Source organism: Carassius carassius, unplaced genomic scaffold, assembly GCF_963082965.1.
Source record: "Carassius carassius unplaced genomic scaffold, fCarCar2.1 SCAFFOLD_143, whole genome shotgun sequence".
In the NCBI taxonomy this organism is placed as follows: domain Eukaryota; kingdom Metazoa; phylum Chordata; class Actinopteri; order Cypriniformes; family Cyprinidae; genus Carassius; species Carassius carassius.
In genome coordinates, this window is record NW_026775003.1 from 7,033 (window position 1) to 28,121 (window position 21,089).

Consider the following 21,089-nt stretch of genomic DNA (forward strand, 5'->3'; position numbering starts at 1 on the left):
GTTGACTTGATTGCAAATCATTGCACAGATACTATTTAAACTGAACTGATCTGAATGACGACATCACTGAATTCAATAATGAACAGCCTTTAACTGTAATTTTGCATTATTGGCACTGTTATCCTAATTAATGTTGTTCAGTTGCTTTGACACAATCTTTTTTGTTTAAAGAGCTATATAAATAAAGGTGATGACAGAAGTAAAGCAGCAGATGTTATAAATCAAGAAAGTTAACAATGTTATTGAATAGAATAGATTAAATCCGTAATTGCATGACATAGGCCTATTAGGCTACACAAATAGGAAATGTGTTTATGCATTTTGTTTTTCTATTTCTTGCATTAGTAGTAAATCAACACGTTGCCATTTATCTTGTAAAATAAAATAATAAAAAAAACAACAACAACGTGGACTTAACTGTACAGAAAGCAAGTATAGAACTCTCAACATCAGGCTACTAAAAAGGTCAGTTTAATCTCGCAAAAACTTCCGTTAATAAAAAAATCTGACTACATTGCACAATTAATCTCTTACGCTGCATCTTTGTTGTTTATGATGAATTTGGTGCTTGCATATGCACCACTTTTGTTATAATTGCAGCTTAGATGTTCTAATAGCTGCAGTACTCTGACTTTGCACAAAGAAAAGTGTGTATTCTTGCTCAGAAGCTGACTTGATGGTAAATCCTTTTCCAAGGTAAAGGTTTTTTTAAATATGAACATTGCCATGGATTTTAGCGCACTTTAAGATCAAATCTGTGCATATGCACATTTGATAAATAAGGCCCCAGATGTCTAGACTATCACAGTAACCACTGGTATAGTTTATAACATCACTATGGAAATGTTTTACAATACTTCATTGTGACACAGTGTCTTCATTCTCATTACACAGTACTGTATTTATGATTTTTTATCTTATTTTACATAAATGCCATTTATTTTTATATTTAGCATTTAATGCTCTGAGATTCAGATAATTTAATGTGTGGCTGTTTAAATCATATAGGTTATTGCTAAGCATAAGATTTGCACCTGTTTTGGGTTCCACTGAGAAGTAGGGCTCCCCTTCCAGGATGGAATAGATGAGTTTAGCATTGTTCCCAAACATAGGGTCATCAGCATCTGTGGCTGTCACCTGGATAACTGTGGTTCCTGTAGAAGAGAGAGAATTAATAACGTAATAAGCAAACTCACATTATTTCACACACTTTCAAAATGTTACTCTCATAGTATCTGCCATTGTTTGAAAAGTCCTTCAGTGATTCTGTTCTTTAATCATTTCATCAAGTGTCACTACAATTGCTCCTAGCTGTCTTCTGTCCTGTCTTTTCTTTGCTGGCTTTCGTATATTTATTTTACTGTTGGTAGTGTGTAAATCCAAAAAGCCTCTCGTTGAAGAAGATAGCAATCCCTATCCCCTCCCCATTGAAGAGGTTTGACTAACTCAATGCATAGAAATTTCAAAGTACAAATATCATACCCAAATTAATTAAAATGTCTGGCCATTTATGGTGGAGGAACATGACACTTCCCCAAAGCCTGCTCACATCATGCCTGCTAAGCCAAAGCCTGCTCTTCTCATGCCTGCTAATCCAGGACCTGTTCACAACATGCCAGTTTAATTCACAGTTTACTCATATCATGTCTACCAAGTCAAAGTCTGATTACTTTCTGTCTGCTACCCCAGGGTTTGCTCACGTCATGCCTGCCAAGCCAGAGTCTACTCACATCATGCCAGTCTCTCAAGAGATTCTCCACAACATGGCCACCATTGAAGAGTCTCTTCACAAGATAGCTGCCCTTCTAGAGTCTCGTCACATCTCTCATAACGCTAATCTTTCGGAGCCTTGTTACAACATGGCCGCCAATTTGGTGTCTGCTTATGTCATACCTGGGCCTTCACATAAGATGGCGGCCACGCCTTATTCTCCGGCCAAGATGGGCGCCACGCCTGAGTCCCCCACAGATGTGGAGCTTGGGTTAGGACTGATTGCCAGTACGATGGACCCACCATTGATGTCAGTGCAACAGCTGGCATCCGCAGGGCCTCAGGATTGGCTGTCACAGAGACTATTCCCCTGACCTCAGTGCTTCCTGTTATGACATTCGCCATTTTGAGCATGTTCGCTGCACACTGCGCTCCAGAGACCTTTCCTGTCCACGAGTCTGCTCCTCAGTCCTCTCCTGACCATGAATCCACTCCACTCTTCTGCTACAGAATCTCCAGATGTGGTGGCTTCAACTGTAGAACCTCCTGAGGTGGTGGCTCCCATATTTGTACTCTCTGTCTGCCATGTTTCAGTCAAGGAGGCCATTTATGAACTCTCTGTCTGTCCTGTCATGACTGAGGTCATCCGTGAACGCTCTGCTTATCCTGTCATGGCCAAGAAGGCCGTCCACAAACTCTCTACTGTCTTGGCATGGCCAAGGAGGGCATCCACGAATTCTCTGCCTGTCCTGTCATGGCCAAGGAGGCCGTCCATGAACTCACTGCCTGCCCTGTCACTACCAAGGAGACCATCCACGAACTCACTGCCAAGGAGGCCGCTCATGAACTCCCTGTTTGTCCCGTCACAGTCACAGAGGTCGCTCATGAACTCACTGTCTGTCCTGTCAGGACCAAGTGGTCTGTCCATGTCTCTGTTCTGCCATGGCTCCCCACTAGGCCTGCTCTGCCATGGCAACATACTGGTCTTGATCTGGTCCATGGCCCAGGTCTCCCTCCGCTCCATTGTCTGTCACTGCTTCACAGCCCAGATCCCCCTCTGCTCCATTGTCTGTCACTGTTACATGGCCCACGGCCCAGTAGGTTAGTTTGAAATTGAAATGAGTGAAAAACAGAGACCATCTTGCCTGTTGTGGGTTGAGTCGTTTGGCTGATCTGAAGTACTCAAGGTTTTGGTGATCCGTTAGAACAGCAAAGGGAAGTTTGTCCCCCTCCAACTAGTGACGCCATTCTTCTAAGACTGCCTTCTTGGCTAGAAGTTCCTGATCTCCTACATCATAATTTTGCTCTGCATAGTTGAGTTTACGATAATAAAAGGTTATCTTGTCACTGAGAGAGTATGGCACCAATCCCGGTTATGGATGCATCAACCTCCGCAGTGATCTCTAATTCTGAGTCAGGATGATGAAGAATGGGTGCAGTGGTGAAACGTTCTTTCAACTGTTAGAATGCCATGGTAGCAGACGAAGACCAGAGCAGACGATGTCTGTTTGCTTTTATCATGGAGGTGAGAGGTGCTGAAGTCATGAATGAACAGTCTGTAAAAATTTGTGAAGCCTAAGAATCATTGTAGTTCCTTTACGATCATGGGTTGAGGCCAGTTGAGCACATACTGTATTACTGTATTGCTACCCTCTATGCACTGATGATGTAACCAAGGAAGGATGTTACTGTCTGGTGGAACTCACATTTCTCAATCTTGGAGTATAGCTGATTATCAATGAGTCTCTGAAGTACTGCCCGTAATCCCTGCACAGGTGAGTTTGCTGTAGATTGGACTGTTCATGAAGAAGGATGAGCTCGAGTGGTAAGTAGACAGTTATTTTGGCAGGAATCAGACCATTGAAGAATTTGTTTGGTTGTCTATGTAATCCAAGGATTGTGTCTCTCTAACCAGGGCAGACCCAGGATGATGGGATTCTGAGGAGATTCAATGGCAAATAGACGAATGGTTTCAGTATGAAGTATGCCAGTTTGAAGACACAGATCCTTGGTGAAAAATATGACTTGCCGCTGCCACCCATTATTCACATGGAAGATTAGGATTATTGGCAAACTTTGTCGATGAAATTTCTTACAGCCCCTGAATCTATCAGTTCTATGGTATTAGTAAATATTTTGTTACATTTAAGAGTTAATGGAACTTCTAGGCAGTTTGTAGATTTGAGATTTAAATACCGCAGGGAAGCCTCGAGGGGTAGGATGAGTAGAGAAGGAAGTTCTCAGATGTCCAGACAAACCACAATAGAGGCAAAGATGATTGCAAATCCTCCTCTCTTTCTTCATTAGTGAGGTGAGTTTAACCAATCTGCATGGGTTCTGACTCGGCAGAAACTGTGATTGTTCGAGGGTGCACGGGAAGGTTGCGAGGGACACGTCATGCTCGCATCAGATTGTCAGTGCAGCTGGAGAGATCAATAAACTGTTCAAGGGTTCTCCTCTCGTCAGAACAGGTGAGCTCAGACTGCAATTCGGCTGTGAGTCCCTTGCGGTAAAGACATTCTCAAAATAATAATAATAATGATTGTTGTCATTTGAGAAATTTATTTTTGCATTTCAGGTATTGCACTTTCTCCAGTAAGCATAAGTCAATAGAATGTGGACACACATGGTGTATTTTATCAAATCAAGTGTACTTATTTATTATAGGCTTTCTATTATATAAATAAATACCAACGACTTATGCAATCTCTCGGTCTACATTATGAAAACAGATAAAACAAACGAAAATATTATAACAATGAAATTCCTAGTAATTCCACTAATTCCAAAATTGCAATAGTTAATATCTCTATTAAAACAACAACGCCTGAGATAGTGCATTTATTTAGCAATTACAATCGCAAACAATACAGCCGAGATCTCATGACAGAATTCAGACCAGCTGAGTGACGCTTTCATTCTGTATTCAGATCATCAGCGGCGGTGCTTCCACAATGAGGAGTAAGCACATGTGCATGGTGGCCAGATTGTTTAAATAAGAAAATCACACCGGTATAAAGTGTATCAATTTAATAGCAAAGTTCTGATTCGGGGATTAGAACTTTTGATATCTGGCAACAGCACTCATGAAAGCTCACGTAGTAGAAGCCTGTAGAGCAGTCTGCAATAACATTTTGTCTCTGTGATGAGTGGGGCGGTTCCGAGAGCCGCAGGAACGTAGCGAGGCCAGTGGAGTAATTGAAAATGAGCTACACCTGCACCACTCACAGCCTCGAGTTCCACGGAGGATATCCGGAAGGATAAAAGGAGGAGTAGCGACAGTGAAGAAGAGAGAGGACCAGGCCTGGATTTTATTTTGTGTTTTGTTTCTGTTTCTGACAGTCGTCTGCAAGGGGCTGTCATGCTGTTTGTGTTTACTTTATTCTAGTTTTATTTAAATGTTTACAGTTTGTTTGTTTCCAACAAACTGTGTTACAGTCTCCTTTTTTTGATATTTTATTTTTTTTTAATACATTTTAGTCTGGTCTTATGTCGTCAACGAAATTGCAAGTTGATATAGTATTAGTTATTGTTTATTTACCTTATTGTCGTCTCATCTTCATCTCATCTTTGTCATGGGAAAAAAGCTTTTCAACAAACATTTTTCATCATAGTCTTCGTTACCAAAATCAACACTAGTTGTGAATTAACATTTTGGAACCGAAAAGGACTCTCTCTAGACAGCTGCATCAAAGTTGCAAAAAACTGAATTATCTAAGATGTTATCGGATGTTCCATAATTCTGTTCATATGTCAAATATTAAAGAAGCTTTCTGTGAATATTTGGTTGTGAGTACTCAACATTGAAGGTAGCAACTCAAATTATTTAGTTGTCTCTCTTTTTCAGTATTTTCAAAAATATATAAAAAAGGTCAACCCACCGGTGGGACACATTTCTGGGATGCTGGATACATAGGGCTCATTAATGAATTCTGGAGCATTGTCATTGATGTCCTGGACTTTAATGATGAACTCAGATTCAGGTTCAACAGGCTGCTTGGAGCTGCGGTTAATGGCCTGGGCTTGTAGTATGTAGAAGGGCTTCAGCTCACGGTCCAGACGTTGTGATAAATAAATGTCACCTGTGTACTCGTCAATTTTGAACATTTCACTGGCTCCTTCACCTGAGAGGATGTACTTGATAGTAAAGTCCCCTGTGTCGTAATCTGATTTGAGCTGAATGAAAATAAACAGGATTTATGGCAAAATTACAGCAAAATGAATAAAAATGCCCTAGAATGCAAAATGGTGGCAAATATGCCCAATAATTAATTTTAGTTTAGTTTATGTGCAGATTCAAAGTGTTTATACCATTTAATCCTCTGGTGCTCTTCTGTAATTTTTGACTGAAATATTTTGAAACATCAGTATGCACCTTTGTCAAGGTTTTAGCACTTGCTATGTAAACACACATAAATACAAGATTCAAGAGCTCAATTATCATATGTAAAGGTGCATCTCCAAAAAATTGAATATCATGGAAAAGTTCTTAATTTTTTTGTAATTTAATTTAAAAAAAAACAAACTTTCTTATATTCTAGATTAATTGAACACAAACTGAAAGAGTTCAAGAGTTTTATTTTTTCATTTATATTCTGTTGGTATTGTTTGTCAGATGTTACTTACAGTACAGATCAAAAGTTTGGAAACATTACTATTTTTAATGTTTTTGAAAGAAGTTTCTTCTGCTCATCAAGCCTGTATTTATTTTATCAAAAATACAGAAAAACAGTAATATTGTGAAATATTATTAAAACTTAAAATAATAGATTTCTACTTGAATATACTTTAAAAAAAAAATTTATTCCTGTGATGCAAAATTTTCAGCATCATTACTCCAGCCTTCAGTGTCACATGTAACATCCAGTTTATCACATGATCATTTAGAAATCATTCTAATATTCTGATTTATTATGAGTGTTGGAAACAGTTCTGCTGTCTAATATATTTGATGAATAAAGGGTTAAAAAGAACTGCATTTATATATATATTAAAAAAAATCTAATAATATATATTCTAATAATATATTTTCTTTACTATCAGTTTTTTCTTAATTTAACACATCCTTGCTGAATAAAAGTATTGATTTTATTTAAAAAAAAAAAGAAAGAAAACCCCAAAATTACTGACCAGTAGTGTATATTGTTATTACAAAATATTTATATTTTAAAAACATAGCTTCTTTTTTTTTTACTTTTTATTCATCAAAGTATCCTAAAAAAGTATCACATGTTCTGAAAAAATATTAAGCAGCAGAACTGTTTCCAACTTTGATAATGAATCATCATATTAGAATGATTTCTAAAGGATCATGTGATTATGATTCTAAAAATTCAGCTTTGCATCACAGAAATAAATGATAATTTAAAGTATAATACATTTAAAAACAATTATTTCAAATTGTAATACTATATCACAATATTATATTTTTTTCTGTATTTTTGATCAAATAAATGCAGGCTTGATGAGCAGAAGAAACTTCTTTCAAAAACATAAAAAATAGTAATGTTTCCAAACTTTTGGTCTGTACTGTATCTTCCTCTTCACAATACCCTATATATTCTCAGTGAGATTCAGGTCAGGTGAGTTGGCTGGCCAATCAAGCACAATAATATAATGGTCATCAAACCACTTGGAAGTGATTTTGGCACTGTGGGCAGGTGCTGCTGTAAAATGAAAACAGCATCTCCATAAAGCTTGTCAGCAGATGGAAGCTTAAAGTGCTCCAAAATCTCCCGGAAGATGGCTGCATTGACTTTGGACATGATAAAAACAATGGACCAACACCAGCAGACGTCACAGCACCCAAATCATCACTGACTTCAGAAACTTCACACTGGAATTTGGATTATGTGCCTCTCCAGTCTTCCACCAGACTCCAGACCTTGATTTCCAAATGAAATGTTAAATTTACTTTCATCTGAAAAAAAGGACTTTACCACTGAGCAACTGTCCAGTTCTTTTTCTCCTTAGCCCAGGTGAAATGCTTCTGACAGAATTTTATGTTTGTAGTTTATTTAGAATATATTTAATTATCCCACAACATAATTTAATATCCACTTGCGAGTGCAGTTAAACAGTTGTTTAGGAACAATCAAAGCTGACTTTCAAACTGAATTTTTTGCATCATTACTCCAGTCAAACAATCCTTCAGAAATCCTTTTAACAATCAGATTTTCTACCAAAAAAAAAAAAACTTATTGTTGTTATTATTTTCCTTATTATTGTTAATGTTGAAAACAGCTGAGAATATTTTTTCAGGTTTTTTTTTTGGGAGGGGGGGGGGGGTAAATTGAAAGAACAGCATTGTTTTTTACATTTGTGTTACAGTTACATTTATTTGTTACATTTATATTATTTACATCGAGCTTTTGAACGGTATAGTATTGTATATTGTTATTGAAACTTCATAATGTTTCACCTGATTATACATTTTAGTCAGGAGTTATAGTTTGGAAAAAATCTTTGAAAAAAGTCTAACTAGCAAGATGTTTACACGTTATGTGTAACTAGTAAACTAGTAAAAACTAGTAAAAGTACATAAATAAATAAAAAGAGAATCATGTTTATGCTTTCTGCTGAATAAAGTGCTTCATTCTTTTTTTCTGAGGATATCCAAATCTTAAATCCTCAACCACATCGCATCTTTTTGGGGTGAATTACAACCCGAATTCCGGAAAAGTTGGGACGTTTTTTAAATTTTAATAAAATTAAAACTAAAGGAATTTCAAATCCCATGAGCCAATATTTTATTCACAATAGAACATAGATAACGTAGCAAATGTTTAAACTGAGAAATTTTACACTTTTATCCACTTAATTAGCTCATTTAAAATTTAATGCCTGCTACAGGTCTCAACAAAGTTGGCACGGGGGCAACAAATGGCTAAAAAAGCAAGCAGTTTTGAAAAGATTCAGCCGGGAGAACATCTAGTGATTAATTAAGTTAATTGATATCAGGTCTGTAACATGATTAGCTATAAAAGCTTTGTCTTAGAGAAGCAAAGTCTCTCAGAAGTAAAGATGGGCAGAGGCTCTCCAATCTGTGAAAGACTGCGTAAAAAAATTGTGGAAAACTTTAAAAACAATGTTCCTCAACGTCAAATTGCAAAGGCTTTGCAAATCTCATTATCTACAGTGCATAACATCATCAAAAGATTCAGAGAAACTGGAGAAATCTCTGTGCGTAAGGGACAAGGCCGGAGACCTTTATTGGATGCCCGTGGTCTTCGGGCTCTCAGACGACACTGCATCACTCATCGGCATGATTGTGTCAATGACATTACTAAATGGGCCCAGGAATACTTTCAGAAACCACTGTCGGTAAACACAATCCGCCGTGCCATCAGCAGATGCCAACTAAAGCTCTATCATGCAAAAAGGAAGCCATATGTGAACATGGTCCACAAGCGCCGTCGTGTCCTGTGGGCCAAGGCTCATTTAAAATGGACTATTTCAAAGTGGAATAGTGTTTTATGGTCAGACGAGTCCAAATTTGACATTCTTGTTGGAAATCACGGACGCCGTGTCCTCCGGGCTAAAGAGGAGGCAGACCTTCCAGCATGTTATCAGCGTTCAGTTCAAAAGCCAGCATCCCTGATGGTATGGGGGTGCATAAGTGCATACGGTATGGGCAGCTTGCATGTTTTGGAAGGCTCTGTGAATGCTGAAAGGAATATAAAGGTTTTAGAGCAACATATGCTTCCCTCCAAACAACGTCTATTTCAGGGAAGGCCTTGTTTATTTCAGCAGGACAATGCAAAACCACATACTGCAGCTATAACAACAGCATGGCTTCGTCGTAGAAGAGTCCGGGTGCTAACCTGGCCTGCCTGCAGTCCAGATCTTTCACCTATAGAGAACATTTGGCGCATCATTAAACGAAAAATATGTCAAAGACGACCACGGACTCTTCAGCAGCTGGAAATCTATATAAGGCAAGAATGGGACCAAATTCCAACAGCAAAACTCCAGCAACTCATAGCCTCAATGCCCAGACGTCTTCAAACTGTTTTGAAAAGAAAAGGAGATGCTACACCATGGTAAACATGCCCCGTCCCAACTATTTTGAGACCTGTAGCAGAAATCAAAATTGAAATGAGCTCATTTTGTGCATAAAATTGTAAACTTTCTCAGTTTAAACATTTGCTATGTTATCTATGTTCTATTGTGAATAAAATATTGGCTCATGTGATTTGAAAGTCATATAGTTTTCATTTTATTAAAATTTAAAAAACGTCCCAACTTTTCCGGAATTCGGGTTGTATGTCTTATTCCTCTCATCACGAAGCAAACAGTAAAATAAAAAAAACACTTGAAGAACAGTCTCTCTGCGTTGTCTTCTGTTGTGTGGGGGCGTATTCAAGCCGCGCACTTTAGTGAAACATTAAAATCTGAATAGGGCGTTCAGCGCGGGGGCATGGTCGTATTAGAAGATAATGAAGGGAGACGTGAAGAACTGACATCGAGTTGTTTTCATATAAATTACTTTATCACAGAATATTTGTTTTCGGCAGCACTTGTTTGGTTTAAAAGTAGACATGTCAGGCTTTTTATAGATATATCTCTCATGTCTCTTCGTTGATTATTCACTGAGTTACAGTTCATTTTAATGATGCGTTTGTAAATGAAGATCAGTGCAGACAAAGGCTGCAGACAGCACACCTTGTTTGTTATCTTTATTTTATAAAAGTTTTGTTGTTATTATGTCTGTATACAAAAAAGTAGACCCTTTACAGATTTGATGATGTATTGCTCTTATATGTATGATCAAAACTGAAAGTGTAATTTAAGTTATTTTCGGGGGTTATCAGGATAAATATAACGTATATGCGTTAATCGACTCCAGAGGGTTAAAGTGACAAAATATAACTTAATTCCCACCATATTTCAGATATTATCGATCAATCTAATCTGATTAATTTGATCGTTCACTTTTATTTTAAATCCATGAGTGCAGTGCACCTTTATCACGTTAGCACTCGTTAGCTTGTCATGAGCATTTACATTCTTGTCTATCGCTGTTTTCTTTTCTCCTCTGCTCTCTCTCGCTGCTCTCTCTCTCCAGTTTTTCACATGTTCATCAAACAACTGTGGTAAGAATGTTTCATCAAGCACAGTGAGTAATGGCTTCTCATGCTTATCTTTCTCTGTCTGTGATGAGGGATTCACATATGTTAAATGCAGGGAAATAGTTAGTCTGACAGAGAAGATTTCAGAATTAGAGACACGCATCCAAACTTTAATTGAGGACAGAAAGAATGTGAGGGATCTAGATACGGCTTTGGATGTGTGTAGCTCAGGGAGTTCTGTACATTGTTCGGTTCCGGCAACAGAGCCCCTGCAGTAGGGCAACTGGGTGACATTAAAAACTGCTAGATCTGATTACTTTTCTTCTCTCTTAGAAGAAAACAAACATAGCCACTGTATTGAATAAATACCTGGGGTTAAATTAATGAAAAATAAAGCATCAACCAGTTTTGATATTTCCCAACATCACAGCAGTAATGACTTTATGAACTACTTTACTTCTAAAATCAATACTATTAGAGATAAAATTGTAACCATTCAGCCGTCAGCTACAGTATCACATCAGACAGTGCACTATAGACCCCCTGAGGAACAGTTCCACTTATTCTCTACTATAGGAGAGGAATATTTGTATAAACTTGTTAAATCATCTAAAACGACAATATGTATGTTTGACCCTATTCCATCTCCTAAAAGAGGTGCTTCCAGAAATCATAGATCCTCTTCTGACTATTATTAATTCCTCATTGTCATTAGGATATGTGCCCAAAACCTTCAAACTGGCTGTTATTAAGCCTCTCATCAACAAACCACAACTTGAGCCCAAAGAACTAGTTTATTTTAGATCAATCTTGAATCTACCTTTTCTGTCCAAGATACTAGGGTACTAAGGTAAGGTAGGGTAAGGTAGTATAATACTAAGGTAGTATCCTCACAATTATATTCCTTCTTAGAGAAAAATGGTATCTGTGAGGATTTCCAGTCAGGATTTAGACCGTATCATAGTACTGAGACTGCTCTCTTTAGAGTTACAAATGACCTGTTCTTATCATCTGATCGTGGTTGTATCTCTCTATTAGTGCTATTGGATCTTGGTGCTGCGTTGCGTTAGACACTATTGACCACAAAATTCTTTTCCATAGACTAGAACACTTTGTTGGCATTAATGTTAAGTGCATTAGCATGGTTTAAATCGTACATATATGACCACCATCAATTCGTAGCAGTGAATTAAGAGGTATCATATCGATCACAAGTACTAAGTACTAGGGCCACTACTCTTCACGCTTTACATGTTACCCTCGGGAGATATCATCAGGAAACATGGTGTTAGCTTTCACTGTTATGCTGATGATACTCAGCTCTATATTTCTTAACGGCCTGGTGAAACACACCAATTTGAAAAACTAGTGGAATGCATAGTTGATATAAAAAACTGGATGAGGAGTAAATTCTTACTGCTAAATTCTGAAAAAAAAACAGAGGTGTTAATTATAGGACCTAAAAACTCTTTATGTAATAATCTAGAATGCTGTCTAAAACTTGATGGCTGCTCTGTCAATTCTTCATCATCAGTTAGGATCCTAGGTGTGCTATTTGATAGCATTTTTCCATCTCAAAAATATATCTAAATTACGGCCTGCGCACTCAATGTCAAATGCAGAAATTTTAATCCATGCGTTTATGACCTCAAGGTTAGATTATTGTAATGCTTTATTGGTTGATTGTTCTGCACGGTTGGTAAACAAACTCCAGGTAGTCCAACATGCAGCATCTAGAGTTCTTACTAGAACCAGGAAGTGTTCCTTGCCGCTGTCGCCTCTGGCTTCCTAAGTTGGGGTCACTTCATTTACAGTGATATTGTTGACTTGATTGCAAATGATTGCACAGATACTATTTAAACTGAACTGAGATGATCGCATCACTGAATTCAATGATGAACTTCCTTTAACTGTCATTTTGCATTATTGACACACTGTTTTCCTAATTAATGTTGTTCAGTTGCTTTGATATTGAAGATTCTTATGATTAGTGAGGACAGTCAATGGATGACATGCACTTTTAAGTCAGTGCCTCCATTCCTTGAGCTCTAATTTAATGGTGAGGAGCTCTCAGTTTCCAAGATCATTGTTCCTCTCCACTGGTCTTTTTGCAAGAGAAGGCAGCACATGAGTGTAATTTAGGAGCCACACCACAGTCAGTGTGGTGTGACAAGACTGGTGAAGAGAAAATAAAATATCCATGAATGGAACAAACAGTAGGCAAATTAATGTTTGTTGCTATTGTGTTGGTCTGGTTGTCTGTCAGGAAAACACTGATCTAGAGGAAACTAACTATATCACAAAATGAAACTTGACAGAAGCTGATGTTTGGTCCTTACATGTAGACTTAAAGGCTTCACTGTCTATATTTTATTTAGCAATGATTTACAATAAAAACTATTTATTTATTTATTTATTTGTGTTAGTATGCTAAATCAAACTGATATGTCTTATTATTTAACATAAATAGAGAATATGCAAACCTGTTAATTTACTGCTGCTCAGTTTATTTGTGATGACTGGAAATCACAAAATCACTCTATTATGGCATTTAAGTCCAAATGCTTACACAATATAAAATATTGATAAAACCCTTGATTGTGTATGTCAAATCTCTTTAGAAATATTGAGAATTTATATTTATCTTCCATGATGCACAGATAAGTAGCACATTCATTATTTAGGAAGTCCTAATTGGTGACAGATGGGATAATTGGTGTTGGTGGTTATTCCAAAGAAGGTGAATGGTGAGATGAAGTGAAAGTGGAGCCTGGTGATTCTGAGACAGCGAGGAGCACCAGAGGGTTAATCTTAGTTTGGTGTACTGCTTAAAACTATATTAAATTGGGTAAAAACATTGCTTTTATTTTTTTTCCAAAACTCACACAATAATAATATAAATTATAATTTCAATATTTTATTACTGCAAATTTATATCCAAAAATACTAAAAGTAGTATTACTTATTATTATTATAAAGTTTTAAATAAAATAGCTGTCACTATCAGTCTGACACTTTATTAAGGAGCACCCCACCCATTTGTGAATCAATGTTTAATTCCAGTTATACCTGACCAATCTTTCTTGGAGTTGGATCTTCTTCTTCAACAAATATATGGCTCCAAATCCAGCCTCGTCTCACTCTCAGATGGGTCCGATGGGAGATTTCACTTGAATGGATCTGTTTTTTTGAGATTATAAAGTCACCCCCTAGCCAGCCAGGCATGATGGAGATCATGAGAAGCACACGAAGAGTGGGACAGTTGTCCATTGTTGAGAAGTTCTTTGAATCAGTATTTCATTGAATGGTGTGGCTAGATGTCATGTTGATGATGCCAAGGAAGGGTACAGATGCAAATTGGATATGTTCCAAAACTCCATTAGAAGGAAATGATGACTCTTCTATTATTGAGAAACAGGAAACATATTGTTAATGTTAACAATAGACTAAATTCTTGGAATTAATCTTAGGCACAAAAAATATATTAAATTGAGAATTCTGGCTAATCATAAAACCAGGTGTAATCTGTTTTTATTTTCTGCATTGATTTTGAGGAGTAATATATAACACTAACCCTAACAGATCTGAAATTTTGTAGAAATGTTATAATGTGATAGAAAGAGCTCATAATACTTTCAATTGCAGTCATAACCATTCACAACTAAAATGCTTAACCATCTTTTTTTGTGCATGTATATATCATTTATAATAAACACTGCAATAGTTCATTAAAAATAGGGGGGGGGGGGGGTTAAAACTGTCAGGTGTGATTTTATAGGGATTTAAATAATAAATGCACCAACTGCCACACAGCTGATTCTAAAGATTTCAATCACAGGTCTGAATGAATACACAATACTGAAACACATACCAACTCCCCAACCTTAACTTTATCCTTTGTATAGCTTTAGTAGCACATTTTGATAGATAGCATTACTTATGTCTGATTAAATCCTGCCATGATATTACTGAATTCTAAACCAAATCCATGTAGTTTGGCCTTTTCTTGACAGCTGACTGTGTGATGGAGCTATAAGGCAGAGCTTGTGCACATACTTTGTAAGCAGTAAGGTTTACCTTTTCAGGTTTACCTTTTTTGTACAGTTTAATGTGGCACGTCCACATGCAGTGGCTTCTCTCTGTCCCGACAGAACGATGTTTTCTTGTTTTTTGTCTTGTGAGTCACAGTGTTTTTGTACATCGTCTTCACGTATACCTGTCTTTAAGCGCGCATAAAGTCTTGAGTTTCTGCTGGATGTCAGCAGAACAGCATTTTTACAGTTAAACTCCGCGTACGCTTAACAGCTGCGGATCTCAGACTGCTCCGGAGGCCTACACCATCACTGACCCCCACTGCTACAGTTGCCCACAGCAGAGGCGCCACAAGCGGCGTGAGAGGACGCAGAAGAGGGATAAGCGCGTAGGTATCCGGGCTAGTCTAACGGCTAACCCACACAAGCCATCTATCCCCACCATCTTACTGGCTAACGTATTCTCTTTGGACAACAACTGGACTACATCTGATTACTACGTTCAACTCAGAGGACTGTAAGAGACTATTGTGTTTTTATGTTCACGGAAACATGGCTCAGCAACAGTGTTCTAGACTGGGTTATTCAGCTCGACCTGCTGACGTGCTATCGAGTGGACAGAGCTCTCGTTGCGGAAGGAAAAACCCGGGGCGGTGGGCTTTGTGTTTACATCAATGACGCGTGGTGCCGTGATGCTGTTGTGATCTGCAAACACTGCTCATCCCTGGTGGAGTTTATGATTATTAAGTGCCAGTCGTTCTATCTGCCGAGGGAATATACTGCCATACTGTTTGTTTCGGTTTACATTCCCCTGATCAACATCAATTGCAAAAGGAACGATGCACTAAATTAACTGTACCAGCACATCAGTGAGCAGCAGACAGCACACCCTGATGCTTTTCTCATAGCTGGGGATTTCAACCCTTTTGACTTAAAGACATTAACTTTCTTTAACGTGGTAATAACATTTTAGACTTTGTTTACACCACACAGAGAGGAACTTACAAAGCCCTCCCCACCTCGGAGCCTAAGAACACTTCACTGTCATGCTAATGCCTGCATACAGACCGCTCATTAAAGTCGCCAAACCATTTCAAAAACAGATTCAAGTGTAGCCTGAAGGATCGTCAGGGGCTCTTCAAGACGTTTAAGCAGGCTGCCACATACAATAATAATAATAATAACACCACTGACCTCCAGGAGTACTCATAGACTGTCACTGCCTACATCAACAAGTATATGATGATGTAACAGTCACAAAAAACATCACTGTCCGGGCCAACCAGAAGCCGTGGATGACAGGGGAGGTCTACAGACTCCTGAAGACACGGAATGCTGCCTTCAGAGCTGGAGAGGAGGTGAGCCTGAGAACAGCCAGGGCCAACCTGTCCCGCAGCATCAGAGAGGCTAAGAGACAGCACTCCAGGAGGATAGCCCATCAATTCAGCGACAGCAGAGACACTCAGAGCCTGTGGCAGGGGATACAGACAATTACGGACTCCTGACAACATCCCTGGGCGGGTACTGAGAGACTGTGCAGCAGAACTGACTGATGTCTTCACAGACATTTTCAACATCTCACTTAGTCAGGCTGTTGTTCCCGCATGTTTAAAAAAACTTGATTCAAGTCCTGAAGAAGCCATCTACGTCCTGCTTCAATGACTACCGTCCTGTTGCACTTACTCCCATCCTCATGAAGTGCATTGAACGGCTAGTCATGCACCACCTCCCTGGACCCCTTCCAGTTTGCATATCATTCCAACCGGTCGACCGATGATGCCATCGCCACTGCCATCCACTCAGCACTCACAAATATAGAGAAAAAGACTCATACATCAGAATGCTGTTCATAGACTTCAGTTCAGCATTCAACGCAATGACAACAATCTCTCTCTGAATGTGGAGAAGACGAAGGAGATTGTTGTTGACCTCAGGAGAGCACACAGTCGGCACGTTCCTCTTACCATCAATGGTGTGACTGTGGAGAGAGTGAGCAGCACCAAGTTCCTGGGTGTGCACATCACAGAGGACCTCTCCTGGACTGACAACACCACAGCACTGGCCAAGAAATCACAGCAGCGTCTCTACTTCCTCCACTTCCTCCTTCCTGTACACCTTCTGCAGAGGCACCTTCGAGAGCATCCTGACGAGCTGCATCACTGTGTGGTAAAGCACCTGCAACGCGTCCTGCCGGAAGACTCTGCAACGCATAGTGAGAGCAGCTGAGAAGATCATTGGTGTCTCTCTTACCTCCCTCCAGGACATTTACGGAACCCGCCTCACCCGTAAAGCCCTCTGCATCACAGCTGATCCCACACACCCATCAAACAGCTTCTTCAGTCTGCTGCCATCAGGTAGGAGACTGCGGAGTCTCTAGGCCAGGACCAGCAGACTGAAGGACAGCTTCATCCATCAGGCTTTCATGAAGCTGAAGTTGCTCCCGATCTTGCCCCCCGTCGTCCCTTTTCTGCTCCAGGCACCACTGAACTGTGAACCCCCCCCCCCCCAGATCCCAGATCCCACATCCCCAGGTCCCCCCCACTAACATACAATGACATGCACCAGTCACTTTGTGCAGCATTGGTCTGCTCACTACGTCACTCAGCATGGAACTGACGTCATTCTACTACCTCATCAGTCAGTTAAATAAAATAACAGCTCTTGAGCCCTTTGTCACGTTAATCAGACTGAATATGTTCATTTTTTTGCACTAAAACTTTATTTATCTGCACTGTTTGTTCACTTCACTGGTTTGCACATATGGTATATGTGCTTTGCACCTGCTTTATTTACCTTTATTTACATTTATTTTATTTCATGTCTTTTTTACATACCCTTATTGTATAGCTGTATCTTATATTTTATATTTGATCTAGATTTTTAGGCTCTACTGTTAGTTTTATCTGTATGCAACGGGGGTCTGAGAGTAACGTAACTTCAATTCTCTGTATGTATGTATGTACTTTACATGTGGAAGAATTGACAAAAAAGCGGATTTGACTTGACTTCAGTAAAGAACATAATGGGGTACTGATTGTTTTACATTTATTTGTTACACCCTCTTGTGCACTGGTGATTTAAAGATAATATCATTAACTATTATGGTAAAACTTTATAATAACTTTCATTTATAAATGATTAATAAACTGCTTAATGGATCATTTGTTCATATACATTCACATATCTAGAAATGTGAAATAATGTGCTTGTTAATGTTTACTGATAAATCTATTAAACATTAACTAATACGTAACATTTCATGTAAATTGAAATACAAATGGAATTAAACATAAATTATTTGATCATGAATATCTCAAATCTACAAATGATTTAAACAGATGTTATACAATGATTAAAAGCTTTTGTTAATGCACAACACCTTTGCTGCTGTTGAGGAGTGAAATGGGTTAGGTTAAGGTCAGGTTTGGTGATATGTGTAGGTTTAAGGTTGGGTAAGGGGTCAACAAGTGTACATGGTTCAATTTGATTACAAATCTGATAAATGACAATTTTTTTAATTAGTTTTTTTTCCCTCCTATTGATGTATGACTCATGACTATGAACAGGAAAATTCTGTTACATACACACAATACATAATAGCATACTAATATAAGTGTTGAGGTGATAAAAACATGTTTTGAACCCAAATAACAATATGAGTTGTCTCTTTACCAAGCCTTTAGCTAACTTAACTAACCACCCTTTACAACACATTTTTAAGAAGCTAAAAGTCAAGTGCCAATAAAGATACACAAAAAGTTAATGTTTATAAACATTTGAATGAATGAATAGTCTTCACCTTAGACTGGGTACTACAAAAACATGAAGAAAATGATTCATAAATTATTTTAAAGTATTTAAAATGGGGTGAATTCTGGTCATTTGGGACATATTTTGCATATTTTAGATTGGCTACTGCAAAAACTTTAACACATTATTAATAAATGATTTAAGATGTTTAAATAGTCAACACAATAAACAAAGACTAAAAATATGACATTTACAGACTGTGATTATGAGCTAATGAATATATTAACATTAATAGTTTGTGAAGTGCCTATAAGCTATATTTTTGCAATATTTTTGATGTAAAAATGAGCATTAGCTTATATCCGAACTGAAGTTTAATGATATTTGTAAGCTTATAAATATTGTATAATTTCTGTAAAAATAATTTGTAGATTTTTTAAACGCATTGAAAGTTTGATGACATTAATAAACATTAACCACAATGGAGAGATTTACTAATAAAGCTTTAAATCATTATATACCATATGTCAAAATAAAATAAAAAAAAACATAAAAAAATATATTACAAAAAATCCATGATCGTATGAATTGAAAGTTTATTGACATTTGTAAACATTTTAGTTTACATAAAAAAATGATCTGTTAATCATTTGGTAATGTTTAATAAGTTAATTAGTTAACATTGATAAGCAAATTATCTATTTCTAGATATTTGAATATATAAAGTAATGATTAGTTAAACATTATATAATGTTTGTCAATGATTTAATAATGAAAGTTGTTGTGAAGTGTTACCGTAACAGTCAGAATAGCTCATCACTAGTATCTCAGTCAAACTGTTAGCTTCCATAATTACCAAAAAATGCAACTTAAATGTTTAAGTTCATCACTTAGTGACATGAAGTGACAGCCTGTCAACTAATATTTATTGTGCTTGCTATGTAATATTTATTAGAAATAATTTTATTAGAGAAGTGACTGACAATTACATAACACAAAAGATTCCATTTATTATACTACTCCAGTTGAAAATGTTGGAATTTGTACTTAGGTAGAACTGATGAGATTGGAATCTCTTTTTATAATAAAATCTGACAAAAGCCACTGACATTTGACATTACTCCTGCAAATATATGCTGTTTCGAATTTTGATATACTGTATCAAAGAAAGTTAACAAATGAAGTAATGATTAAATGACAGTAGAAGATTCATTTTAACATTTTAACTGGCTTGGATAAAATGATGGTGTTGACTACAGTTCCAGAAATGCTTACTAAGGCTAAATTGTTTTTATAATGATAGACTAAAAGCTGAAATATTGTGCAATATAATCACAAATTAAATTAATATTTTTGACATTTACATGTTAAATTAAATATTAAGTTGGAATTACTAGTTGGATATGTCATATTTAATGTGTGTTTATTTATTGGTAATACACTCTGGAGTCGTTTAATAAAAACCATGACGAAAAGACATAAAATAAACCTTTTAGAGTCAAATACATTTTACTGCTTAATATTTTACCACAGCATTATTTTGACTTCCTGCACATCTTTACATCACTTTTTTTTTTACAAATCCAGAATGCTTTACCCAGTCAGCTAGCTTTATTGAAAAAAAAAAAAAGATTATTTTCAAAGTTTATTCCATCCTACAGTCAAATCCTCAGTACATTTTAATTAGTCATTAGGGGAATCATGTTGTGATGTGTTGTTTACCGTTATGCATCATGGTTTGCGAAACCCAGTGATTTTGAAATGTATCTATATTTAAAATTAAGAAAAGTCCTTTGTTCATTTAAAACTTATTTAAAAGTAATATGAGAAAAGGAAAAAAAAAAACAGTTTATGCAAGCTAAGAAGTTTTGAATAACTTTAGAAATATTTAGAAAATGTTTATTTAATTGAATATTACTGACAAGCTAACAAAAAATATGTATCTTATTTATTCAGATTTTGAGTACAAGTATTTTAAGTATTTTAAAATTGGTTAATGAGGTTAGAGTCACACATGCAATCCATATATTTGTCAAAGAACGGTAATGTTTTTGAACCAATTGTCAAATATAAAAATAGAGCTCACCTGTGTCTCTGAACAATATCAGCAACTCTCTCAAAAACACAGCAGGCTTTCCTCAGAAGTTTATTAACACAATTTAGATCTGTTAACTGGTCACAAACTGCAGTTCTAATGTTCACGCTCTCAAAATGGTTCGTCGCTCCAGTTACTACCTCCCATTTCTCCCCCATTTGTCTTTTTTCCTCATACATTCTGGAGGAGAGCAAACAGTGCTTTTATTGTCAGAGCACAGTGACACACACATCATTCTTATTCATGCAAACAGCCTAGACCAGTGGCTACACATCTCAAACCTCTGTTTCCAACAATACAGCAATTATTAGCTATATCCCGCTGCAGGCCTGCAGTACATTCATCTGAGTGTGAACTGTTCCAGAGACTGAAAGGAGGAATGTTTCTGACATTTAAATGCCCTATCAGCCCTTTTTTCCTTATTAAACCACA

The 21,089-nt window shown here is 37.2% G+C and overlaps 1 protein-coding gene across 1 annotated transcript; it reads right to left on the bottom strand.

Annotated features, from left to right (window-relative positions):
• Nucleotides 1-1,034: 1,034 nt before the first annotated feature.
• LOC132134153 (cadherin-7-like) lies at nt 1,035-20,783 on the bottom strand (the record flags this gene model as incomplete). Its single annotated transcript, XM_059546935.1, has 4 exons — nt 20,649-20,783; nt 13,851-14,182; nt 5,592-5,886; nt 1,035-1,154 (listed from the first exon to the last, which is right to left on the bottom strand). Coding segments are annotated over exons 2-4 (616 nt in total), but the record flags the coding sequence as incomplete, so codon positions are not given.
• Between the last annotated feature and the right edge of the window lie 306 nt (nt 20,784-21,089).